The following is a 24,301-nucleotide window of genomic DNA, read 5'->3' as shown; positions in this document are numbered from 1 at the left end:
AAGAGGGTGACCCTGCAGCACGAGGAATTCGTCCATTCGGCACACGCCTCGACGCGTCTCCACGCGCGTTTATTTCCCATGTAAGGTGGTACGGCGCTTCCGTGTGGGGGCATGGATTAAGGCTCTACTCTGTTTCGCAAATCACCGGGGCATGGAAGCGTGATTGTGTTCTACTTTGCACAGCACCTTGAGTAATACTAGCAATGCTACATAAATACGGTCTGCCCAATGAATGCGGCTGCAGGAGCATGCCACAAAATGCATACTTTCAACAGAGGGGCTAGATGCAGCATACCAAGCCACAAAAAGCGCGTTGCAAGGCGCAGGCGTGTGCTTTAAACACACACAAGCCACACGCAAACATGTACACATTAACACCATCCCAACTAAGAGCAATGAGCATCGCTCTCCTATGCCAACCCCCGTGCTCAACATGCATAATTCCACTCCAGACAGCTAAAGCTTCGCCGCGGGCGTGTCGAGGAAATGGTTAATGGGCTCAACCCAATCGCGCTTCAAGTTGTAATAATCAAACCACATGTGCCCAAATGCACCCACATCCTTTCCAGACGACTCGTTCGGGATGTACCGCTTGGCTTGCTGAATGTGCTGCATCAAAATTTCCGACTCGGCATAAGCGACCATGCGGTCCATCTTGCCATGAATCACCATGACTGGCAAGGTCCGAGGAATCTTGGCCAAACTTTCACGCGAGTCAAACTGTGCTATCGCACCCAATTGACTTGCAATAATCGCCTGCGGTCTTTTTGCGTCTCCGCCCCGGGCGACACGTTGCTGGTAGGTGATGTATATAGGGTTCCCGGGATAAAGATCGCGCTCTGCATACTGCATGCTCAGCATGTACTCAGTGACATTGCGATTATACTCGTCGCGCGGCATGTTTTCCGCGCGCTGCGGAATTTTCGTAGGGTGGAACTCGCCAGAGGGGAGCTTGGTGAATGTCGAAGTAAGAATCACGCGCATAATCTCAACCCCATGCAGCTCCACGCCGCCGTTTTTGCTTGGCTTGGCGTCGGGGTGCGTGAGAAGCCCTTGGACCACGAGGCCACCCATACTGAAGCCAAGCAGGTTCACGGCCTTGATGTTGAGGGACCGAACGAGTTCCATAGCATCACTTCCCATAACTTCAATCGTGTAATCCTCCATGCCCTCTTCCGGCAAGGTCGACTCGCCAATGCCGCGGTGGTCCAAAAGCACGACTTTTCTCGTCTTGCCCAAGGCTTTGGCCATCAGGTGCCAGTCGTCCATCACGGCAGACAAGCCGTTAATCAAAGCGAGTGGCAATTTACTGGCATGTTCGTTTCCGTAAACTCGATACGCAATATTTGAGCCATCCTTGGCCGTGAATTTGCCGGACTCAAACAAAGACATGGAGTAAAGCACCGGCTACCGGTGCAGTGTCATTACCCAAGCAAACTTGGGGTAATGATGTGGAGGTCAGGTGATAGCCGTCGTGGCCGGCGCGTCATGGCAAGCACTAACCGCATGGACGCTTCCGAGTAGGTATTGCGGCGCGAATCTGACAAAAGACTACGGACGTACGAGTGTATGTGTGCAATTCCGGCTCACGATAGTCCAGCTCACTCAGGTTGATGCGGCGTTGGAAGCTGAGCCTGAAAATGAGGAGCTCAAAGGACTGCGCGCGGAACTCGCCAACTTGGTTGCGCTCACGAAATCACTGAATGCCGAAAAGGAGCAAGAGAGCGATGCAAAGGCGCGACAGATTACGCTGGAGCCGAACACAGTTCCGAAGCAGACGTTCCGTGCGGGTGACGACGTGATGGCGCGGCATGCAGTACGTGGCGTGCTGCAACAGCTGACTGTAGGCGGACGGGAAATGGTACCCAGGCAAAGTGGCTTCCGTTGCGGGCCAGGCAGACAGTCCTTTGTACTCGATCATCTATACCAAAACGCGCACCACGGAGATGCTTACCGCCGACAGCTTGCGTGTACGAAAAATGGACCCAAACGCAGCCCCGCCCGCAAGCGCGAAATCGTCGGCCAAGGCGAATGCGCAGCGGATGATGTCCAATGACGAGCGCGAGAAGGAGCGCGAGCGCAAGCGGGTCAAGAAGGAGAAGAAAATACAGCGCGAGGCGGAAAAAGACCGCGTGCATGACGAGAAAAAGTCTGCATGGCAAAAGTTTGCGGCCAAGGGCGCCAAGAAGGGCTACTTTGGCGGGAGCAAGAACATGTTCAAAACGCCCGAGGATCCCCACGCAAAGATCGGCATCGTTGGCGCGGGGCGTGGTATGACGCCGAGTGCGCAGCGATCCAAGCACGTCTACGAAGAAGAAAGCTAACGAGACTGAGATGGTGATCTGTACAACATAGCAAACGAACGCTTGCCATATGGCAGCTGCTTGGCAGAGCCCTGGCAGCCTGAAATGCGATAGCAATATAGTTTCATTTTTGGGTGTAACAGAAAAAAGATTGCGGACGTGGATGTACATAGACACACCCAACAACCTTACTCGTCCTGCTCAATCACGACCGTGTTGAGGCCGTGGAAGTTGGTGATGCCGAGAACAGGCGTAGCATACGTGTAAAGCTTCTCCTTCGCATCCTCATCGTCGTTACGCTTGCGCTCCAGACGAACACGGACACGGCGGGGCACATCCTTCACACCCATCTTCCAGATCTCCTGGTTGAGTTTCGGGTCGACACGGACATCCTTGGTGCCCATCGTCTTCTGCGCAAAAAGCACGACCTGCTTCACGCCCTTAGGTGCGCGCTTCTTGAACGCAGTGTCGTGGACACGCTTGTGAAGGTTGATGGTGTACTCACGCTGCATGGTTAGTTAATGTCTTCGGGAGAAGCGCTGCCTAGACCAAAAAAAAAGTCGGGCAGCGTCTTGTTAATACATACAGTCACCACATCGTCTGTAAAATGTTAGCAGCTGTTCACATCTATAGCAACGTACTAAGAGCGGAGCGGGTCTTCTTGTCCTTCTGAGACTTGTCCGTGGGAGCCATGATGGTATTCGTGGATTGCACGCACAAAGAAGACACGAGCTTTCTCGGTGGCCTAGTGTGCGCGTGACACGGACATGCCCTAGTAGGCGGAAAAGGGAGTTCAAAGAAATAGAATCACGTGCCCTATATAGTTTTGACCGCGTGGGAGTAACGCGGGTGGCGAGCTAGGCGACGCTATGGCGCGGCGTTTAGCCAAGGATCTTGGTGACAATACCTGTACCGACTGCAATGTTAATGTCCATAGCCTAATACATACTAGTCTTGCCACCCTCACGAAGCGTGAAACGCGAGCCCTCCTCGAGCGCAATATCGTGCACAAGCTCGCACTGAAGCTCCACATTGTCGCCAGGCATGACCATCGCTTCCTCGGCGTTCTCCGTGCCCGGTGGGTGCGTCAAGGAGACGGTCACGTCCGAAGTGCGGATAAACATCTGGGGACGGTACTGATGTAAGCCATGTAGGTTATACGTACGTTGTTCATGAAAGGCGTGTAGCGGCCGCCCTCTTCCTTGGTCAGAATGTAGCACTGCGCGAAAAACTTCTTCACAGGCTTGACCGAGCCAGGCACAATCATGACCTGACCGCGGCGAATTTGCTCGCGCTTGACACCACGAAGAAGTGCTCCCATGTTATCGCCCGCTTCGCCGCGGTCGAGCTCCTTGTGGAACATTTCAATGCCGGTGAGCGTCGTCTTGAGAGTGCTGCCAAGACCAATGATGGCCACTTCAGAGCCCTTGGTAATCGTACCACGTTCAACACGGCCGGTAACCACAGTACCACGACCGGAAATTGAGAAGACATCCTCTACAGGCATCAAGAACGGCTTGTCCAAGTCGCGGGGCGGCAGCTCAAGCCAGCTATCCGTCTCCTGCATAAGCTTCTGGATAGCCTTGGAACCGGTCTCTTCGTCACGACCCTCAAGCGCAGCAAGCGCAGAGCCCATCACGATCGGAGTGTTGTCACCGTCAAAGCCGTACGTAGAAAGCAGTTCGCGCATTTCCATCTCTACGAGCTCGAGCATTTCCTTGTCATCGACCTGGTCAACCTTGTTCACAAACACGACAAGCTTCTTGATACCGACCTGGCGCGCAAGCAACAAGTGCTCACGCGTCTGCGGCATCTGGCCGTCCGTCGCTGAGACAACAATAATCGCACCGTCCATTTGCGCAGCGCCCGTGATCATGTTACGGATATAGTCAGCGTGACCCGGGCAGTCTACGTGCGCATAGTGGCGCTCAGAAGTCTCGTACTCAACGTGCGCAGTAGAAATGGTAATACCGCGCGCCTTTTCTTCCGGCGCCTTGTCAATCGATGCGTAGTCGATAAACTTGCCATGGCCAGAATTATCGTGAAGGACCTTGGTAATAGCGGCAGTCAATGTTGTCTTTCCGTGGTCAACGTGACCGATTGTGCCGATGTTCATGTGCGGCTTCGTACGCACAAACTTGCCAGAGTCGGTGGCGTATGCCCGGACGGCGCGCTGGACTGGTCCAGGCGCGACAAATGCCGGCGTTGCAGCGCGCTGCATAGCCTTGCATCCAGCCAGCGTCGACGCAAAAGCCACCCCAGCGGGGCGAATGGAGAGTACACGAGCAACGCTCATCGTATTCGAGGAGGAGCGTCGTTTTCGCACAGGACGGCTGGCTTTTTAGTATTTAGTCAGCAAATGGCAATCGCTGCGTGCGCCCACAATGGCTGCTGGTGACGCTATGGACGCGGACGAGCGTGTCGACGGGTCCGATGCACGCATAGATGCTGGTATGTGTTGGAATTACATGCTTACTGTAGCGAATGCAACGGAGCATCCTGTTGAAGACATGCACATTAAAGATGAGCGCATAGAGGAGCGTTTGGAAGAACGTGCAGACGACGCTTTGGAAGTAAAACAGGAAACTGAGTACGATGGCGCTAGAGAGGCGGCTGCAGAGGCCGAAAATCCTGTAGCAGCGGAAGCTGAGGCTGAGGCTGAGGAGGCTGCAGAAGAGGAGCTTTTTGATGAGGACGAAGACGAGGAAGAGCTCGGCAACGATGAAGAAGACGAAGACGCGGAAGAAGAAGAGGGCCCGCGCCACCCCAAGAAGCAGCGGCGGAACCGCTTTTTGGATGTGGAAGCCGAAGTTGATAATGACGATGAGGATGTCGAGGAAGAAGAGGCAGAAGAGCTCCTTCGCGAGGAGGGTTTCATTGCCGACGACATGATCGACGAGTCGCGCGAGGCACAACTTCGCACTGCCTCGGACAACCAACGTCTTGATCATGTCCGCCGCAAAGAGGAGGAGATGAGTGCAGAAGCGCTCGCAGAGGAACTCAAGCAGCGCCACGCGCGCAATGCGCGTTTCTCGTCGCAGTCCGACTACGCTGAAGTGCCGCAGCGCCTGCTGATGCCCAGTGTCGAGGATCCTGGCCTTTGGCGCATTCGTTGCAAGCGTGGTCGTGAGCGCCATCTTGTTTCTACTGTGATGCGCCGCGCACTATCGCAGGAAGCGATCGGAAAGCCGCTGTACATTCTTTCCGCATTCTGCCGCGACTCGCTCGAAGGGCAAATTTTTGTCGAGGCGCGCCGTGCGGACGACGTCGTTGCTGCATTCAACGGACTTGCTGGTGTGTACGTCACAAACCAAAAACCATTCCTTGTCCCTATTTTGGAGATGGCTGACCTTCTGAAGCTGCAAAAGAAGCACACAGAAGTGCCCGTCGGTGGCTGGATTCGTATCAAGCGCGGCAAGTATGCCGGGGATCTCGGGCAAGTGCTCGATGTGGCAGAGAATGGCGAAGAAGTTGGCATCAAGCTCGTCCCCCGACTCGATCTGAACCCCAGCGAGCGCGACACGTACACGGACCGGTCCGGGCGTAAACGCAAGAAACCCATGAATGCCTCGTTGACGGCCATGGGCTTTCGTCCTCCGCAGCGTCTCTTTAATGCGGAGGAAGTGCAAAGAGCGTATCCTCATGAGACCCCTACAAAACGCGGCGGCACATGGCTCTTTGGTGGGGAAACGTTCCGCGATGGGTACCTTGAGAAAGATTTTAAGGTCACCGCGCTGACCACGGAAGAAGTCAATCCATCGCTGGACGAAGTTCTTCGCTTTACCGGCGAGGCACCCAAAGGCGATGGCGACCCTGCAAATGGCGACGGAATTGACTTGCAGCTGCTTGCCAATGCATCCAAGCGCGGGCTTGAAGAGACTCTTCAGCCTGGCGACCATGTCGAAGTATTCGAGGGCGAGCAGGCTGGCGTCACGGGCAGGGTCGAGACGATTGAAGACGAAGTGGTTACCCTTGAACTGCCTCACGAAGCGCTCGACGGCCAGAAAATCGAAGTTCCCGCCAAAAGCGTGCGTAAGCAGTTCCGTGCAGGTGACCACGTCAAAGTCCTCGCGGGTAAACATGCCGACGAGACCGGCCTTGTCGTTAAAGTCGAAGATGGAATTACTACGTTCCTCTCAGATCTATCGCTTACGGAAGTGTCTGTGTTTAGCAAGGATATCCGCGAAGCAGCTGAGGTTGGCTCGGGTGTGAATGTCATTGGCGGCTATGAGCTGCATAACCTTGTCCAGCTCGATGCGCAAACCGCCGGTGTGATTTTCAACATTGAGCGCGAATCGTTCAAGGTACTCGACCAAAACGGCCACATCGTCACAGTCAAGCCGCACCAAATCAGCATGCGCCGCGACACGGCACGGTCCGTTGCTTTGGATCATAACGGCCACGAGGTACACGTCGGTGACATGATCAAGGAAGTCGAGTGGCAGCTGTCCCAGTTCCGCCAAGGACAAGTCTTGCATATTTACCAATCCAACCTGCTTTTTGTACACTCGCGCGATTATACCGAGAACGGCGGCTTGTTTATCGTGCGCTCAAACCAGGTCGAGCCCCTCGCGCCGACGGCGGTCAAGTCCAGCACGCAAGACTTGTCCAGGATGAACCCCGCGCTTGCAGAGCCAAGCACGGAAGGCGGCGCAAATGCCATCGCTGCCCGCCGCGGCGGAAGAGATATTTTTGCCGGGCGCCACGTCTCGATTGTGCGAGGGCCGTACAAGACGTATCGCGGGATCATCAAGGATACAACGGGTGGTATGGCACGCGTCGAACTGCATACCATGAGCAAAATCCTCACTGTCCCTCTGGATTCCATGGTCGAAAAGAATCCTGTCACGGGCGAGAGTCGTCGCTTGGTGGGGCCGCCGGGTCCTGGAATGGGCGCTGGCATGTCGAGACCCGCAACGAATCCGTACTCGGGTATGCCGGGTGGCATGACGCCAGCGTACATGGGAGGCGCCAAAACACCAGCATACAATCCTTACGGTGGCGCACAGACGCCAGGTTACGGTGGTATGGGCGCCACGCCCAATCCTTATGCTGGCGGAAGGACGCCGGGCTACGCGGGAATGGGCGCGACGCCGAATCCGTACGGCGGAAGGACGCCGGCATACGGTGGTATGGGCGCAACGCCGAATCCTTATGCTGGAGGCCGCACGCCTGCACATGCAAACATGACGCCGAATCCGTACGGAGGTAGGACGCCGGGCTACGCGGGAATGGGCGCAACGCCGAATCCGTACGGCGGTGCACAGACACCTGCTTACGGTGGTATGGGCATGACACCGAATCCGTATGGAGGCGCAACGCCTGCTGCAAATCCATGGGCCAGTGCGCCTGCTTCGGCGCCTGCAGCCGCTCCGCAGTCGCTCATCGACGGTATCAAGGTTCGAATCGTGCGTAACTTCCGTGGTGGATCATATCAGCGTGGCGCGTACGATGGCGAATTGGGCACACTCTTTTCCAAGAACCCAGTCTCGTGCAAAGTCACGCTCGAGACGGGGACGCAGCTGGCCGATGTCCCGGTTGAATGTGCAGAGCCTGTGCGGCCGACGGGCAACGCAGGCGAGCAGTGCATTGTAACCGATGGCGCTTACCGTGGATCGCGCGTTACTATGCAATCCATCGACGATGGTATTGCCGAGGTTTTGAATAGCTCTGGGCAAACACAGGAACTTGCGGCCAGCAGTTTGGCCCTGGCATAGTGCCGTAGTGTGGAGGTGGAGGTTTTTGGCTTTTTTGTTTGACGGCTTGCTACGATGACCAAGAAAGGGACTCGCGAGCGTGCGCCGCAAATCGCAGATGAGCGTTTTGCGCGTGTGCAAGCGGACCCGCGATTTAGGCGCGCAAAGCGTAATGAGACAAAGGTCAAGCTTGACGATCGATTTAAGGACGTGCTTGCGCCGCAGAAACAGCGCGGGCCGAAAATCGACCGTTTTGGTCGGCGCGACAGTGTCGCTGGGCGGCGTGAGCAAGACGAGCTTGCTAGGATTTATAAGCTCGAGGAGGAGAATGACGAAGACGAGGGTCAGCAAATGCTTGATATTGCGCGTGGACAGGTCGAGTTGGAAAGCAGCAGCGAAGAAGAAGAGGAAAGTGCCGACGACGACGATGACGACGATGATGATGACGACGACGACGTCATGATTGGAAATCAGGATGCTGTACGACGGGCTCGGAAGAATCGCGGCTACTTGGACGTTGAGATTGACCTAGAGGAAGAAGAGCTTGATCCAGATGTCATTGCCGAGCTCGACAAGCAGGCTAAGCAACCGAAAGCGTCCAGTTCGCGGGTCAAATCGCAGTATGACGATGTTGCACGCGGCGATGATACATGCAGACTTGCGATTGTCAACATGGACTGGGATCATGTGCACGCGCGCGATCTGTACAAAGTCATGGCCTCGCTTGTATCCCCCACCGCGTCGAGAGAACCCCTCGCACCAGTCCCGCAAGACGGATCAAAGCAAAGCGTCAAGCTGTCTTTGGCCCCGGTCCGCGGCAAGATTTTGTCCGTGCGTGTGTACGCCTCGGACTTTGGCCGTGCGCGCATGGAGAAGGAGGATTTGGAAGGACCCCCACGCGCCATTTTTAAAGCAGACGAGGACGGCGACTTGGATGACCCAAAGCAGCTGTACCAAGTCGATGAAGGAAATGAATTTGACGAGGACGCACTGCGCAGGTATCAATTGGATCGGCTGCGCTACTATTATGCAGTAGCGACGTTTGACTCGAAAGAAAGCGCACGGCACGTGTACAATGAAATTGACGGTTCCGAGATGGAGAACTCGGCCAATCTATTTGATTTACGCTTTGTTCCAGACAATATGGAGTTTCCTGATGGCCAGGATAATAGGCCTGCGGATTTTCGCGAGGAAGCAGTAGACGATCTTGGCCGGTACGAGGCTCTCGATTTCAAGACAGACGCTTTGCGCCACTCTCGCGTACAACTTACGTGGGACCAAGATGATCCCCAACGCAAGCGGCTTACGCAAGCGGCTGTACGCGGCTTGGACGAACTTAATGAAGACGATTTAAAGGCGTACCTGGCGTCCGATAGCGAGGACGATGCCGAGAAAATGTCAAAAGGCAACAAAACCCGTTTGCGCTCTTTGCTTACCAGCGGAACAAACGCGTTTGAGGATGCAGATGACGAGGACAGCACCTATGCGCCGAAGCAAAAACGCGAGGGCGAGATGCAAATTTCCTTTGTCCCTGCGCTTGCACATAAGGCATCGACGGAGCCTGATCACGAGGAGACCACTATTGAAAAGTACAAGCGCAAGCAAAAAGAACGCCGCGAGCGCAAACGGGCGGAGCGTACAGAGAAGCCAGAGAAGAGCGTGGATACCTCGACGGGCTTTAATGACCCATTCTTTGACGACAGTGGCGACGACGACTTTGAGCGCGCGCTTACTATAGAGAGTGCGCCAAAAGAGAAGAAGCGCAGAGAGGTGGCGCCTGTGGATGCAGAACCTGTTTTGGACGACGCACCCGATTCGGATGCGGAACGCCACTTTAGTCTTCCGGATATCGTGCGGCAAGAAAAGCTGCGCGAGAAAAAGATGGGCAAGAAACAGCGCAAGCGCGAGGCAAAACGCGATCAAAAACGCGCTTCGCTTCTGCAGCCAGAGTTCAGCATGGACACAAAGGACCCGCGCTTTGCCGCAGCGATGGAAGACCACCGCTTTGCGATCGATCCCAACCATCCTGGGTTCTTCAAGACAACAGGTATGCAGCAGCTCCTAGAGGAAGGCAACAAGCGGCAGCGTGCGAAATCTGACGCACCATCGTCACAAGATACTGACTTGCACTCTCTTGTACAGTCGGTCAAACGCAACGCAACGCACACAGGTCCAAAGAAAAAAAGACGTATCTAGTACTCTCTCTACTTCCGGCGGTCCCTAAATAGATCAACTTCTGAGACCCGCTGCTTGCGCTGCGCCTTGGTCCAGTCCTGACCTTTGATATGGCCCCAGCCACGCAGTGGAATACAAAGCACTGTTGCATTGTCCTCACTTCCGATAGCTTCTGCGTACCGCAACACGCTCTTCGCCGCATCCTGTGGGTGCTTTGCGCCGCGGCAGCAGTCCACCACCTCTTGATCGCTCATCACGTCTCCTATCCCATCGCTGAACCCAATCACAAACGCGGCTTGATCACCTTGGATGACGTGTGACCGCACATCCGGCTCTGCCGTCACACCAAGCTTTTTGGCTGCCGCATCGCCAAACGCACGCGTATTGGCCAGCGTTCCCATCCACCGCATCTCGCCAAAACTATCCGTGACAATCCCAGCGCCGAGCCGTTGGAGTCTGTTCGCTTCGGAAGGTTCGTCTGGATGGTGGTACAGCGTGAGCGGAATTGCGTTCCCGTCCTCGGTAGAGCACAAAACAAAGCGTGTATCGCCAAGCTGCACGGTGGTGAGCGAGACGTACTCGCTGTCGTACCACGGTTTAGCAGGCTGGTCAAGACTGTGCAAGAGTAGGACAGACGCTGTGGAGCCGACGTTGCGGTACACCTCATTCTGCTGAACTTCACGGTCCATCATAAGCCACGCAAGCGTGGCACGCTCTTCGAGTGTGAACTGTGCGTCTCTTAGTCCTAGAACGTGTGCAACGCGCTCGGTTTGTGCAGTGTCTGGCGCCCGAGTTTCGGAGAATGCGTCGTACTGCTCCAAACGCGCTGGCTTGGCCTTGGACTGCGCCAGGGACGCAAGCTCGGCCAGGGAGCCCATTCGATTGGGGTGTTCCTGTCGGTGCTGGGCACGGTTTAAGCTATCTTTGTGCACCCAGCGCTCGAGAGGGCCGCCCGTAAAGCGGCCAAAGTAGCCGCCAATCGAGCGTGTATACCGCACTAGGGTAAGCAATGCACACAAACGTACCAGTATCTGTAGCCATATCTGGGGAAACTTGCTCAAATACGCGGTGCAACTTTTCGGAAAGCAGCTTCGAAACGGCGCCGCCGCCATGCCCGTCAAAGCACGCAAACCACGCAACCTGTGCGCCAATATCCGCACCGCCCGCCTCCTCACATGACCAGCCCGCCCACGGCGCACGACTAGATGTCTCTTCCCTCGATGCATGTTTGATATTCTCGCGCAGCTGATCGCAGGGCAGCATAACACACGCGACACTCATCGCATCTTCTTGCCCTGCACGCTCGCCGCGGCTTTGAATGTAGCCGTAATTTACTCCCTGGCGAAGTGGTATGCGTGCATGCACTCCACCTGGAGACCGCGTGCGTATGTAGTCATGGTATGCACGCATGCATGCACGCTTGGCACGACGTCGTACGCTGCTCATCGCACAAACCGCAAAGCGGACAAGGATAAAAAACACTACCTCCACATCTATGGCGTCGCGTCTTGACGCGAATAAGGAGGCGTGCGATCGGGTCGTTGCACCCGGTCGGGCGAGCGACGACGTTCTCCGGAAAGTGACGATCGGTGCAGAGATCGGTGCTCTCGGAGTCTGTCGCGTCTGGATGTATGGCGGCGTTCATCGTGCGTCTCGTCGCGTGGCCGACGTTTCTTTTCGCTTCGTCGCCGCTTGTTTTCGTCTGCAAAGTAGGCCGCCATAGGATCAGATAGGTCGATATTGTCTTCGTCCGCCTCGTCTATGGTCAGGTGCCTGAATGACGTACCGTCCACAATCGTTTCGGGAGGCGCGCAGTTGAATGTCTCTTCTTCTGGCTCCACGAGATTGCCCTCTGCGTCGCGTGTGCGCTCTTGTTTGTATGAATTTACATGGTCGACGCGCAGTGTCCTTCCTAATACCTGTGCGCCATTCAAATTATCCACCGCAAGCACTGTAGACCGCTGGTCCTCGTACATGAGAAAGCCAAAGCCGCGGTGCCTCGGCGGGTTCCGAGCGCGCTGACCCTCCCTTTCTCCTTCTTTCGGCTCCTCACGCGGCCGAGGGAGATTTATGTTGAGAATCTCGCCGTATTGCGAAAATATCGTTAGTACATCCCCTTCTGTCAAGTCAAACGGCAGGCCGCCCACGTAGACATAAGCCGAGTCTATGGTCAGCAACGTTAAATTCGCACCTTTAAATTGGTCATGCCATGAAGCAGATCCAACAAGTCCAAGCTCCAGCTCGCGGTCATTCCGCCGCTGGATATCACGCACCGAGCTGCCGTCAGCGCTGCTGCCAACCGTACTTCATCGTCGTGCGTCCAGTGGAGGATGCCCACGCGCAGGTGCCACGTGCCGGCGAATGCCCGCTTCTCCACTTGCGCTCACCGCACGGCCAGCGCAATGCCCTCGGAATCAAGCTTCTGGATTGTGAGTGTCCCCGTGTCGGAGGAAAAGAGCAGGGAGCAGATGATCAAAGATTTGCGGTCGCGACTTGTCAAGGATAATGCGATTGCGCCGAGTGAGATTGCGGGCGTGCCGTTCCCCGACTTTACAGTACGTTGCGCACCACCGCTTACGCTAGACCGGTACACTGGAGTCACTGATCTCGCTTGCAGACGAGCTGCCGAAAAACGATGCATTTTTTGCATCTGTGCTTTCGCGCATTGTTGATACGCTGCGTGCGCTGTTCAATGACGACGAGCAAGCGCTCAACGAACATTTGGTCATTGACGGGGAGAGCGTAGGCGACTATGTCATGAACTGGCACTGGGACGCAAGCAAGTACCGTGCAGACCGGCAGTTGCCTGAGCTTGTGGAAATGCTGGATAAGGAAATGCACTCGATCGATAACGTCATGAAGCAAAAGCTCACGACGTACAACGGCGTCAAGGGCCAGTTGCAGCAGCTCGAGCGCAAAAAAAATGGCAATATTTCCGTACGTTCGCTCGCAGATGTGGTACACAAGGACGATATTGTAGACCCGAACTCGGAATTTTTGGAAACGCTGCTCATCGCCATTCCCAACACCCAAGTAAAAGCGTGGCTCTCCACTTACGAGCACTTGACCAAGTTTGTCGTGCCGCGCTCTTCGTCCAAGATTTGCGAGGACAGCGAGTATGCATTGTTTAATGTCACCATATTTAAGCGTGTGCACGACGAGTTTGTGCAAAAGGCGCGCGAGCACAAGTTTCAGGTGCGCGAATTTGCCTACGACGAGGCGCAGATGGAACGTGAGCGACAAGAGCTGGAGGAGACGGGCGCCTCGGAGAAGGAGCTTTGGACCGAGCTTGTGCGGCTGAGCCGGACCAACTTTGCAGATGCGTATCAAGCCATGATCCATTTCAAAGTGCTGCGTACGTTTGTTGAGAGCGTGTTGCGGTTCGGTCTGCCTGCAGACTACGTCGCCTCTGTCCTGTGCCCGAATGCGGGCCGTGCGACGCAGCTCATCAAGGCACTCAATAGTGAGTACTCGTATCTCCAAGAGTATGCCAGGTACAGCTCCAAAGACACGAGCAACAGCGCGCCGCAAGACACGCCAGGCGAATTTGCGAATCTCTTGGAGCAAGAAGTCTTCCCATTCGTCCTCACGGAACAGCCTATAATCATTGCATAGTGTACACAATACAGGATTGCTAGCTTTTTTTTTTTTGGTGTCGTTGCGTGCACTCTATGGCCATACGCCCGATCCCTTCTCATCGTGCACCTGTGTAACGTATGCCAAAGGCAGCTCGCCACGCTGCCCTGGTGTGAGAATGACGCCGTTGGACGATACTACAAATGGGATCCCATCGCGCATTGCTGCAGATACGTTCACATACAAGAGCCGTGTGCAGGATTTGCGCATACCTAGTGTGAGCTACGCAGCGTACGCACCGCTAATGACGCCCGACGCGCCAGGCAGGCCACGCGCAAGATGAATATGGTTTCGTGTCATGCGGCGTAACGCGCCACTTTCCTGGATCGCGTCCCAAGCATCCGTGTCCGTGCCGTGGATTGCGTAGTACATCTCGTCCATGCATGCCAGGTATTTGTCGACATTGTCCAGCGTCAAAGGCGTATGGTCGAGCTCGGTTACTTGGCGTAGCGAATGCCCTTGTACCGCCCGGATCCATGTATATGGGCCCTCTCCAGGCCCTGTTTCAGACCCGGATGCCAGTTCAAAACGTTTCTTATCGTTTCCATCCACAATCGCGCGCACATCCTCAAGCCCAGGCGCACGCATCCCGTCCTGCAACGGGATCAACACTTTATGGATTTTCGGACGCAGAAGCACGGTATCGGCGCGAATGTACCCGTCATCACGCACATCCAAATGCTCCTTCTCCGCACCATGGCGTAAGAGATAGGCAAGTGCTTTGGAGAGCTGTACATAGGGATCTATCGCGCGCGCAGACTTCGGTTTGCCACTCGGCTCTTTGTCCGTCTGCTTACCCGCCTCGGCCTTGCGCTGCGCCTGCAGCTTGCGCTCTTTTTTCCACTGCCGCGCCTGGTCGCGGGAGCGTTCAGCATGGTCGCCGCTGGCGTTCACACACGACCCTGGCTCCAGCGGTGCGTCTTCCTGCATGGTGGTCGACTACCTCCACCACTACCTTTTTTTCTAGTTTGCTACATTCTGTGCCTCCACAGTTGGAACTGCATCACCACGCCGTTTTCCTCGACGAGTTTGCCGACGTCGACAGCATGTGGTGCATCACCGAGAAACACACGGTGCTCTTCAGGCACTGCGTGTCGCCACGGTGCATTCGGATCGAGTGCATCTGCACACTGTGTCTCGGTGGGCAGCTTCCTGGCCACGTTGGCCGCGAGCTGTGCTTCCCATGCCTGCTGCGGCGGCGTACGGAATTCCTGTAGAAACACGTCACAGGACGCATCGAGCGTTTCTGGGTGAAGTAGACGCGTAACTAGCATATTTTCCAGCGTCCACGCTTCGTTCGACTGCTCGAGCACGTACCGGTACAACGCCGCGCCGCCAATGACGAACGCGTGTGCGAGCGCTGCACCAGCAGTTTGCACGCCTGTGTCATACCGCGCTACACGCCGCTGCTGAAGCACAGTTACAGCTTCCTCAAAAGAGCGCACGAGGAGCGTATCAACGCCGTTAAAGCCCTGCTCGTCCATCGTCGTGCTCACTACGACATTGATTCGGCCACGCAACGGCCGAAACCGCGCAGGAATACTTTCCCATGTCGTGCGCCCCATAATCACTGCATTCTTGACAGGCGCGGTGCTGCGCTGCCACCCTGCTTCGCGCATCACGGCATCGTCGCGCGGCGTGTTCAGAACATGGTTTGTTGCTGCGCGAAAGTAGGCCATATCTTTGGCAACACGCCATGGAAGCGCACCCTGTGCTCCAATCCCATTCCCCAGACTCGCAGCAACGACAATCGTAAGCGGCAACGGCCCAAGGGCCGGTATGGATGCTCGCCGCATGACGGAAGAGACGCGTCGCATAAACGCTCCTACTAGGTTCTACAACATGTTACCAGCTACTACAGGATCGGAGCCACTTGGTACATGTTGGCTGCGGTCAGTCTCGTGTGCCGCACGCACTTTTCGCGGGAATCTCGGCGTCCTGTGTGATTTTGGGTGTGGAGTACATGTTCACGTTCTTGGCCCCCTCTGCAATCAGCCGTTCCGTCTCGCTCTGCGCGCCGCCCTTTTTTTTCAGCTTGGCCTCTTCCTTCTTTTTTGCCTTCTCGGCCTTCTCGGCAGCCTTTTTCGCACGCGCAGCGGCCGCTGCAGCCTTCTTTTCTGCGGGGTTCTCGTCTGGCGCGGCCTTGCTCGCACTTGACGCTGCGCGGCCGTCAGGAATGCGGATAAACTCCCTGCGCCCGTTTTCGCCCTGAACGTTGTCGAGGATAAAGTAACCTTTGCGCTCAAACTGAATCGCGTCGCCTTTTTCGAGCGCAGCAACGTTTGCATCGGCGAGTGCTTCAGTAGTGAAACACGTCTCTGGGGTGAGGAAGTCGGTAAACTTATCGTCTTCCTCAAGCTTCTTCTTCGTGACCAAGTAGTCATAGTCGCGCAGCAGCACAGGCGTCAAATGGTGCTTGTCGTCAGATTGTGCTAACCATGTGACCTTCTTCTTGGTCGCTTTGAAATCGCCTTCGAAGTTGGCCTCGAGGTCGATGCCGATGACGACGCCCGCAGCGTCGAGATGCTTTTTGCGCAGAACTGCATTGCCCCAATCCATCAAAGTCACTTCCTCGCCTTCTTCAAATGCGACGGCATCTGACTGCTCCAAAAATATCTTGTCGCTGAACACAGTGACCTTGTTGCCGAGCTCTGGATTTTTCTTGTGCCTCGGCATCTCTTTTTCAAACGTGGACGGCGCGCCGGCAATGGTAGCAGGCACAAGATGCGCTTCGTCGAGAGCGACAAAACGCGGCACGACTGGATCCAGGATACGCTTGTTGAGCGACCAAATATTGTCCCACTCCATGTTAATGATCGCCTGTGACGGGCCCTGCGACAGGATGAATTGGCGGATCGTGTCGATGGTCATTCCACGCCTACGGATACCACGTACAGTGGGAAAACGCGGGTCGTCCCAGCCGGTGACGATCCCATTGTCGACGAACCACTGCAGCTTACGCTTGCTAAGCAGTGTGTAGACAAAGTTCATACGACCATAGTCCCAGATATCGACATGGCGCAGGCCAAGGCGCTCAAGGAACCATGCGTACTGGGGATTCCGGTCATGGTATTCATTCGTGCGCAACGCATGTGTGATGCCTTCCAAGCTGTCCACGACAGGACATGCAAAGTCGTAGGTGGGGTACGCCTTGTACTTGGTTCCGGTACGTGCATGCGGCGTGTCCGTGTTGCATCGGTAGATCACGGGGTCGCGCATCGCCTTGTTCAAACTGTCCACGCTCATCTTTGCACGCAAACAGAAGCGTTTGCCCCCTGGCGTCCCGCGGCACATTTCGTCAAAACGTTGCAAATTCTCGTCGACAGACGCATCGCGGCGCGCGCTTGCAATGCCGTCCATGCGCTGAGCACGCATCTCTTCCTGCTGTGTATCGTCCGCATACGCATTGTTTTCTTTGATCAGGCGCACGGCAAGTTCGTGGAGCAGGTCAAAGTAGTCGGAGGTATGCGTCACAGTGTCGGACGTGATGCCAAGCAAAGCAAGGTCCTCAAGGATCGAGTCCTCATACTCTTGCTTCTCCTTGCTTGGGTTCGTGTCGTCGAATCGCACAATCAAACGCCCTTTGTACTCTTGGGCAAAATACTGGTTGAGAATCGCGGCTTTGGCGTGGCCGACATGCAGATAACCGCTGGGCTCTGGGGGAAATCGCGTCACAACCTCGCCTTCTTTTGCGCCTTTAAGGAACAGATCAAAGCCAGCGGCCGTCTTTTTCGTTTTGAACATGTTGCTCTTGGCCTCGGTCATGGCATGCACTGCATTGCTGCACGCACCAAGCGCGTCAATGTGCATGTACCAACGCTCGAGATGCGTGTGGGCCTTCTTTTTAACAATACCAAGCAGCACAGACGACGAGCGAATCGCGCCCCAAATCGCAATGTCTGCCGCAGTGATGCGGTGACCAACGAAATAGGTGCGCAGCGCGAGGTGCTGGTCGAGGTCATCCGCCTGGCTCGACGCCTCTTGGAACGCATAAGAAGCGACCGCCACAGCTTGATTCACAAACGTATCTACATCTTTACACGCAGCATCATCTTTTCCTGCAAGACCGATCGGCTTGTACAGCTGCACGAGCGCCGTAAAAACGGGCTGCGCGCCTTCGACCTTCGCAGTGTTCGGAAGAACTACACAGGGCGTCTTGCCTGCCTCGTACTGCACTGTCGCTGCAGGCTCACCATGCTGCTCTGCAAGGTTCGTGAGCACCAGCGGCGACACAAAAGGAAGCTTTTCAGACGGATCAAGCACAAGCGTTGGACCACCTGCCATCGTTGCGGAAAAAGACGCACGCCGGCGGCTTCTTCGGATATCACGTGACTCGGTGTCTGGTCGCGGCGCTCCCTCGTCGTTTGCCCACCAAGGATGAGGTGCGTTGCGTGCATTCTAACGTGTAGCCAGTACGCAAACGTGCCAAAGTCTGATTTGGACGAGAGCCAGATCCGGGAGTTGGAGCAGTTTGAGGTGTCGCAGGGGCCACTTTCTGTTTTGCAGCAGTCTGTGCGAAACCATACGCAGGTGCTGATTTCGCTGCGGAACAATAAAAAACTGCTTGCCCGGGTCAAGGCGTTTGATCGTCACTCGAATATGGTGCTGGAAAATGTGAAAGAGATGTGGACAGAAGTGGTACGTGGGTGCAATGCTGATGTGTAGCCAAAGAGCAAAAACAAAAAGCCCGTGAATGTAGGTGGAATGCGCGACTGACCGTCAGAAGGACCGCTTTATATCGAAAATGTTCTTGCGCGGCGACTCGGTGGTACTCGGTGCGTACGCGGTGATGGCTGACCATCAGTACTGCGCAATATTGCCTAGGACTGTAGTGATTTTTTGCCGAAGCGCTTTCTGTACTGTAGCTTGCGCAATACCATCCTTGTTATGCAACGTCTTATAATGCTTCTGGCGCTGCGCTCGAGCGGCACTGGGCCTCTGGTCTACGTCTCGCTGTGAGAGACGACGCTTCTCGTGACTGACAGGGATACCTTTTTATTTACACAGCATTGTCACCTAAAACGCCCTTGCAGCAAAGAGCATGTCGCTAAAAAAGCAGGTTGCTCTTCCCAGACCGGACCGCGTCGGCGCTCAAACTACTACAAAATGATACTTGGGCCTACAGCTGCATCCTATAGCTTATGCAAGAGTGGCGGCAGCATTGCCAAGCGCCTGTGTGTCGCGCTCCACCACCTTGGCCACAAAGATGACCTTGTTGCCTTCCTTCCACATGTGCGTTTCGAGCGTCTCGCCCGGGAAGACGTGGCCAGTGAAGCGGACCTTGATGTCCTTAAACGCGCCAAACGCACGGAAAACGTGCTTGCCGGCGATACCAAACGAGCACAAACCGTGAAGGATGGGCTTGGGGAAGCCACCGACTGCGGCAAAGGACGGGTCAATGTGCAGCGGATTGTAGTCGCCGCTCAGGCGGTACAGCGCTGCTTGGTTCTCGTCCGTCTTCTCGCGCACGACCTTGTCCGCAGGACGCGAGGGGGGCGGGTTAAGTGCAGTCGCCGCACCGCGATCGCGGCCCGTCTTCTTGCCGTCAAAGCCACCCGAGCCACGAATAAAGGTAGTGCTCTGGTTCTCAAAGACGACCTCGCCAGTGGACTTGTTCACCGTCTCGATGAGCGAGGTCACAGCAGCAGCCTTGCCCTTGTCGAGCACCTCAATAATGCGCGGTTTGTTGACCAGCACACTTTCAGTGGGAATGGGGCTTTTGATGGAAAGGTACTGCTCGCCGTGCAAGAGCATCATCGGGCTAAAGTTCGGCAAAAAGTCCAAGCTAACACTGGAGCCAGCAAGGAACTGTGGAATGACACCAAAGGTGGGAATCGCTTTGAACTCGTCGTCCTGCTCGTAGACAAAGTCGAGGTCCTTGACCGTCGCACCGATACCGAGGTTGTACAAGATCACATCGCGTGCCGAGTAGGCAAACTCACTCGTTTCCACAGGCATGTTCTTGGCCTTGCGCACAAGCTCGGGGTCCTCGGGGTCGTCCCACTCGTTGCTCGCCTCTACGTCGTCTTCGTCCTCGGCACCAAAGTTGGCCACAATATCGCCAAGGGACTCGGACGGGCTCGTCGGCCAGCTCGCACGCTCAGGGTCAAAGTCGCAGATTTTACCCCATGCACTCTGCACAGACTCGGGAGAGACGCCTTTGCCGGTGGAAAACGACTTGCCGCCAGAGCGCTCCCAGCGGACAGCGGCGACCCAGCCACCCGACACCTCAAAGAGCGCACGCGAAATTTCCGCGTTGGCGTTGCTGCCGAGGAACGCAACAACAGGCGCAACAAACTCGGGCTTGAAGGCATCGACCATTTCCTGGGGCCAAATGGTGCTCGTCATGGCGGTACCAGCGTTCGGCGCAATGGTGTTGGCCAATATGTTGTACTTGGCACCCTCAACACCGAGGGTCTGGGTGAGACCAAGGATACCCGACTTGGCGGTGGAGTAGTTGGCCTGGCCAAAGTTGCCGTAGAGGCCGACGGCCGAAGTCGTGTTGATGATGCGCCCGTACTTTTGCTCGGTAAAGATTGGCCATGCAGCCTTGCATACTTTGTACGTGCCGCGCAAGTGCACATTCATGACCGCATTCCAGTCATCGGCAGTGGCGCTGGTAAAGGACTTGTCGCGGAGAATACCGGCATTGTTGACAATACAGTGCACACCTCCAAATGCATCCATAGCGTCCTTGACAATCTTGTCGCCGTCCTCGACGCTGCCAATGCTCGGCACAGCGTTGCCACCAGCCTTCTTGATCTCGTCGACAACAGCGGTAGCGTTCTTCTCGCTAAAGTCGTTCACCACCACGTTGGCGCCGTACTTGGCAAAGAGCAGCGCGTAAGCACGACCAAGACCGGCACCGGCGCCGGTAATAATCACCGTCTGGCCCTTGTAGTCAATCTTGACGTCACCCTGCTCGTTGCTCGGCGCTTTCTTGGCACGCTCAAGGAGATCCAAGTAGTTGGCGTCCGTGACACGACGGGGGTACTCGGGGCTCTCGTCAAAGTCCATAATCTGCTCGATGTAATTGCCAACAGCGTTAGGGGTAAACGACTGGTCAGTGCGGAACACATGGCCGTGCGAGCGCTGGCGACGCAGCATGGCGTAAAATCCAGCTCCGCACTCAAATACTTCACCGCCAATATCCTTGTTCTGTGCAGAGCAGAGGTAGGCGACAAGCGGCACAACAAACTCAGGCTTGAGGTTTTCAAGCATCTCGGGAGGCATGACTGTCTCGGTCATCTTGGATGCTGCGACAGGCGCAATCGAGTTGGCTAGGATATTGTACTTCTCACCCTCAATGCTGAGGGTCTTGGAAAAGGCAACAAGAGCAAGCTTGGCGGAAGAGTAGTTCGCCTGGCCAAAGTTACCGTAAATACCGGCAGCGGAACTGGTGTTCACGATACGGCCAAACTTCTGCTCGCGCATGTAGGGCCAAGCGGCATGGGCGCACGCAAAGGAACCAAAGACGTGGACTGCCTGCACAGCGTCCCACTCCTTGTCAGACATGGACTTAAAGCTAAGGTCAGTGAGAGGAGAGTACGTACGACTTGTCGCGCAGAATACCAGCATTGTTAATAAGGATCTGTGGTCAGCAATCGTGTTAAAAGCACATACGTCAATGCGGCCCCACTTCTCGATCACCTGCTTAATGATCTTGGCGCCCTCCGTGTTGGAGTCGTAGTTGGCAATCGCTTCGCCGCCGGCGCTGGTGATCTCTTCAACCACCTCGTCGGCAGCCTTCTTGTTCTTGTCCTTGGTAGACACACCCAGGTCATTTACAAGGACCTTGGCACCCCGCGAGGCAAAGAAAAGAGCGTATCTGCGGTCAGGTACGTTTGTGAATCGCGACGTACGTCTTTCCGAGACCACCACCAGCACCGGTGATGACCACGACGCGGTTCTTGAACGAGATTTTCCCGTTGTCTGTGGCTGGGAACTCAGACATATTGGTAACTAGGGAACCGGCTTCGAGCGAAGCCTTCCCCACAGTGGCACCGACCCGGTCCCGGTAACCCGCGCAAAATTGACCCAATCACCGAGTCTATCATTTCCCTTAAAAGCCGATGCCACGTGAAGGCGCGTTTGCGGCCGTGCGAGACAGTAACGCCGCGGGCGTGTTTTCGCGGGATTGCACGGTTGTATTGCTGGTGCTCTCCACATCTATTTGACTATCGCCTCTGCCATGTCGAGCGCATCGTTTCAAAGAGTAGCCGTGCTTGGCTGCGGTCAAATGGGCGAGGGTATCGCTTTTGTAAGCGCCGTTTTTGTGCGCGCACCGCAGGTGCTCGTCTATGATGTGAATGCAACACAGGTCGACAAAGCCATTCGCTCAATAAAATTGCAGGTGGAAAAGATGTACAAGCGCCGCATGATTGACAAATCTACCGCTGATGCTGCGTGTAACAGCGTTAAGCCAGTATATTCATTGGAAGAGCTCGCCAAGGGCGACGCACCGGACTTTGTCATCGAGGCGGCTACAGAGAACTTGGAGCTCAAGCTGCAGCTATTTACAGAGCTAGCAAAATTGCTGCCACTAAACACTGTCTTGGCGAGCAATACTTCTTCGCTTTCTCTCACAGACCTCGCCTCCGCAGCCGCACGCGGTGCACGCCCTGAAGATGCCGCAAGCAGCGCCGCGCGTGTGGTTGGCATCCACTTCTTCAACCCAGTGGCGGTAATGCGCTTGATTGAGGTTGTGCCTGCTTTGCAGACGAGCAAGGAGGTGATTGAGTGTGCGTTTGTCTATGCAAAGGCATGCAAAAAGACTCCCGTGCTTTGTGTGGACACGCCGGGCTTTATCGTGAACCGCATCAACATTGTGTCTTTGCGCGAAGCGATTCTCATGTACGAGTCAAAAGCCGCATCACTTGATGACATAGATCGGAGCATGCAGTATGGCATGGGACACAGGCTCGGGCCCCTGCGCCTTGCCGACTTCATCGGATTGGATACGGCCAAATCGTATGTGTACCGTATTACTGACAACAAGGGTTATGGACACGCTCTATCGCGAAACAGGTCAGCAGCAATTTAGGGCGCCCATCCTTCTTGAGCGCATGGTGCAGGCTGGATGGCTCGGTAGAAAGACTGGCAAGGCACGTTTCCACCCAACACACTCACCACAGGGCTTTTACGATTATGGAGCGAAGCTTTAGTTGCGATTAGTCATAGTGCTTTGAAATGAGGCGGGCGAGGGGAAAACCCACGCCTGTTTGTCTATCACTTCGAGCAGTTTGCACGACCATGTCTTTGGCACGCACGATCGATTACGTTCGCAAGGGTGGTCTTACCAAATACTGGCGTGATATGCAGTATATGGGTGATGCCAAGTGGGGTACCTTTGTTGGCACTGATGCGTGCGTATCGAGGGGTTATCTAACATTACAGCAACGGCAACAAATACTGGGAAAACCTGGACGAGCAGCCTGGCCGTACGCGCTGGGTGGACTTCCGGGAGCACGACTTTGATTCTTCACAGCTGGACCCGATCTGGCACGCATGGGTGAGCTATATTCGCGCTGTTCCGCCGAGCGTTGACCAATCGCTCGGTCACTTTGTCCACGACTGGCAGTTGGTGCGTATCGCTTGTTTTTTTACTTTGCTGACGGCAGCCACCGAACCAAAACTTTACTGGGACACGCGGCGCTTTCAAAACATATAATACAACGATGCCCAAACTGGTACGTTACCCCTGCGATGCTAATATATAGTACGACTGGATGCCCCAGATTGCAACACGAGAGGGCTAATCTATACGACATGTAGTCTATTGGGAATGCATATTTTTGCCGCTGTTAAACACTGCGTACATTTTACGTATAACATCTCTCGGTGGTTTTTTTTTTTTCTTTTTATTTTTTTGCTAGTATTCTACGCCGCTTGTGCCTGCTCCTTCTTCTTTTTCTCTTGCTCCCATACCCAGTCGTTCATGCCGCGATGGTTGCGCAAAATTTCATACACGTAGAACTGAAAGCGGGTCACTACAAGTCAGTTACGTCTCACGTCACGACATACAAAAGATCGTGTTGGTCTGCGTGTACTCTCCCGATGCATCTGTGCGAATCAATGTGCCAAAGTTATAGTCGGCAACTGAATATCAATACAACAGCTAGCCAACGTACTCCTCTTTTCGTACTTAGTAATAAACTCGCGCCAGACCTTCTTGCCCTCGGGACTTTTCATTGCGTTTTCGTCAATCAGGCGAACCTTATTATCATCATTGTATACTTCTGGAAGCATCGCCTCAAAATCTGCCATGATCTCATCATCGTACCTGTTGTCAGTTGTGCCTACACGACAGCGTACTTGGTAATGCGCAGCTTTGATGCTTTCACCTTCTCCAATAGGTTCCAGTAGGTTTGTGCCTGCTCTACACAGTGCACAGCAATCTGCTTCTCAATCTCTGGAAGGTTTTCCGCTTTGTTTGGATCAAAGGTGTTGGACATGGTAGCTGAGGAATGCACACAACCAACGGAACACGCT

At 55.1% G+C, this 24,301-nt stretch overlaps 14 protein-coding genes across 14 annotated transcripts; 6 read left to right on the top strand and 8 right to left on the bottom strand.

The window, feature by feature from the left end:
- Nucleotides 1-456: 456 nt before the first annotated feature.
- On the bottom strand, nucleotides 457-1,392 carry MVES1_000821 (uncharacterized protein; the record flags this gene model as incomplete). Its single annotated transcript, XM_056205677.1, has 1 exon — nucleotides 457-1,392. The coding sequence occupies one exon, from the start codon at nucleotides 1,390-1,392 to the stop codon at nucleotides 457-459; it is 936 nt and encodes a 311-aa protein (XP_056061652.1).
- A 96-nt stretch (nucleotides 1,393-1,488) lies between these two features.
- On the top strand, nucleotides 1,489-2,324 carry MVES1_000820 (uncharacterized protein; the record flags this gene model as incomplete). The annotated part of the gene is made up of 4 exons (XM_056205676.1): nucleotides 1,489-1,520; nucleotides 1,551-1,567; nucleotides 1,596-1,816; nucleotides 1,848-2,324. The coding sequence occupies 4 exons, from the start codon at nucleotides 1,489-1,491 to the stop codon at nucleotides 2,322-2,324; spliced, it is 747 nt and encodes a 248-aa protein (XP_056061651.1).
- Nucleotides 2,325-2,491: 167 nt separating this feature from the next.
- On the bottom strand, nucleotides 2,492-4,419 carry TUF1 (translation elongation factor Tu; the record flags this gene model as incomplete). The annotated part of the gene is made up of 4 exons (XM_056205675.1): nucleotides 2,492-2,809; nucleotides 2,890-2,903; nucleotides 3,253-3,439; nucleotides 3,469-4,419. The coding sequence occupies 4 exons, from the start codon at nucleotides 4,417-4,419 to the stop codon at nucleotides 2,492-2,494; spliced, it is 1,470 nt and encodes a 489-aa protein (XP_056061650.1).
- A 268-nt stretch (nucleotides 4,420-4,687) lies between these two features.
- On the top strand, nucleotides 4,688-8,020 carry SPT5 (transcription elongation factor spt5; the record flags this gene model as incomplete). The annotated part of the gene is made up of 1 exon (XM_056205674.1): nucleotides 4,688-8,020. One exon carries the CDS (start codon nucleotides 4,688-4,690, stop codon nucleotides 8,018-8,020), a length of 3,333 nt encoding a protein of 1,110 aa, XP_056061649.1.
- A 54-nt stretch (nucleotides 8,021-8,074) lies between these two features.
- Nucleotides 8,075-10,195, top strand: ESF1 (pre-rRNA-processing protein esf1; the record flags this gene model as incomplete). Its single annotated transcript, XM_056205673.1, has 1 exon — nucleotides 8,075-10,195. One exon carries the CDS (start codon nucleotides 8,075-8,077, stop codon nucleotides 10,193-10,195), a length of 2,121 nt encoding a protein of 706 aa, XP_056061648.1.
- An 8-nt stretch (nucleotides 10,196-10,203) lies between these two features.
- On the bottom strand, nucleotides 10,204-12,150 carry MVES1_000816 (uncharacterized protein; the record flags this gene model as incomplete). The annotated part of the gene is made up of 4 exons (XM_056205672.1): nucleotides 10,204-11,171; nucleotides 11,200-11,508; nucleotides 11,844-11,933; nucleotides 11,961-12,150. The coding sequence occupies 4 exons, from the start codon at nucleotides 12,148-12,150 to the stop codon at nucleotides 10,204-10,206; spliced, it is 1,557 nt and encodes a 518-aa protein (XP_056061647.1).
- A 426-nt stretch (nucleotides 12,151-12,576) lies between these two features.
- On the top strand, nucleotides 12,577-13,789 carry VMA5 (Vacuolar ATP synthase subunit C; the record flags this gene model as incomplete). Its single annotated transcript, XM_056205671.1, has 2 exons — nucleotides 12,577-12,729; nucleotides 12,758-13,789. 2 exons carry the CDS (start codon nucleotides 12,577-12,579, stop codon nucleotides 13,787-13,789), a joined length of 1,185 nt encoding a protein of 394 aa, XP_056061646.1.
- A 243-nt stretch (nucleotides 13,790-14,032) lies between these two features.
- TPT1 (2'-phosphotransferase) lies at nucleotides 14,033-14,740 on the bottom strand (the record flags this gene model as incomplete). The annotated part of the gene is made up of 1 exon (XM_056205670.1): nucleotides 14,033-14,740. One exon carries the CDS (start codon nucleotides 14,738-14,740, stop codon nucleotides 14,033-14,035), a length of 708 nt encoding a protein of 235 aa, XP_056061645.1.
- Nucleotides 14,741-14,781: 41 nt separating this feature from the next.
- On the bottom strand, nucleotides 14,782-15,606 carry MVES1_000813 (dihydrofolate reductase; the record flags this gene model as incomplete). The annotated part of the gene is made up of 1 exon (XM_056205669.1): nucleotides 14,782-15,606. One exon carries the CDS (start codon nucleotides 15,604-15,606, stop codon nucleotides 14,782-14,784), a length of 825 nt encoding a protein of 274 aa, XP_056061644.1.
- A 59-nt stretch (nucleotides 15,607-15,665) lies between these two features.
- GUS1 (glutamate--tRNA ligase) lies at nucleotides 15,666-18,094 on the bottom strand (the record flags this gene model as incomplete). The annotated part of the gene is made up of 2 exons (XM_056205668.1): nucleotides 15,666-15,697; nucleotides 15,727-18,094. 2 exons carry the CDS (start codon nucleotides 18,092-18,094, stop codon nucleotides 15,666-15,668), a joined length of 2,400 nt encoding a protein of 799 aa, XP_056061643.1.
- A 93-nt stretch (nucleotides 18,095-18,187) lies between these two features.
- On the top strand, nucleotides 18,188-18,634 carry SMD2 (mRNA splicing protein; the record flags this gene model as incomplete). Its single annotated transcript, XM_056205667.1, has 5 exons — nucleotides 18,188-18,192; nucleotides 18,220-18,448; nucleotides 18,476-18,505; nucleotides 18,534-18,585; nucleotides 18,615-18,634. The coding sequence occupies 5 exons, from the start codon at nucleotides 18,188-18,190 to the stop codon at nucleotides 18,632-18,634; spliced, it is 336 nt and encodes a 111-aa protein (XP_056061642.1).
- Nucleotides 18,635-18,949: 315 nt separating this feature from the next.
- On the bottom strand, nucleotides 18,950-21,764 carry MVES1_000810 (uncharacterized protein; the record flags this gene model as incomplete). The annotated part of the gene is made up of 4 exons (XM_056205666.1): nucleotides 18,950-21,335; nucleotides 21,364-21,401; nucleotides 21,434-21,638; nucleotides 21,673-21,764. 4 exons carry the CDS (start codon nucleotides 21,762-21,764, stop codon nucleotides 18,950-18,952), a joined length of 2,721 nt encoding a protein of 906 aa, XP_056061641.1.
- A 285-nt stretch (nucleotides 21,765-22,049) lies between these two features.
- MVES1_000809 (3-hydroxybutyryl-CoA dehydrogenase) lies at nucleotides 22,050-23,568 on the top strand (the record flags this gene model as incomplete). Its single annotated transcript, XM_056205665.1, has 3 exons — nucleotides 22,050-22,780; nucleotides 23,207-23,393; nucleotides 23,530-23,568. 3 exons carry the CDS (start codon nucleotides 22,050-22,052, stop codon nucleotides 23,566-23,568), a joined length of 957 nt encoding a protein of 318 aa, XP_056061640.1.
- Nucleotides 23,569-23,689: 121 nt separating this feature from the next.
- MVES1_000808 (uncharacterized protein) lies at nucleotides 23,690-24,264 on the bottom strand (the record flags this gene model as incomplete). Its single annotated transcript, XM_056205664.1, has 4 exons — nucleotides 23,690-23,799; nucleotides 23,834-23,908; nucleotides 23,941-24,092; nucleotides 24,125-24,264. 4 exons carry the CDS (start codon nucleotides 24,262-24,264, stop codon nucleotides 23,690-23,692), a joined length of 477 nt encoding a protein of 158 aa, XP_056061639.1.
- Nucleotides 24,265-24,301: the final 37 nt, after the last annotated feature.

The sequence above is a fragment of the Malassezia vespertilionis genome, chromosome 2 (genome assembly GCF_029542925.1).
Source record: "Malassezia vespertilionis chromosome 2, complete sequence".
Lineage (NCBI taxonomy): Eukaryota > Fungi > Basidiomycota > Malasseziomycetes > Malasseziales > Malasseziaceae > Malassezia > Malassezia vespertilionis.
Note: the sequence above shows the minus strand (reverse complement) of the source record. Positions and strands in the feature narration are given on the sequence as shown.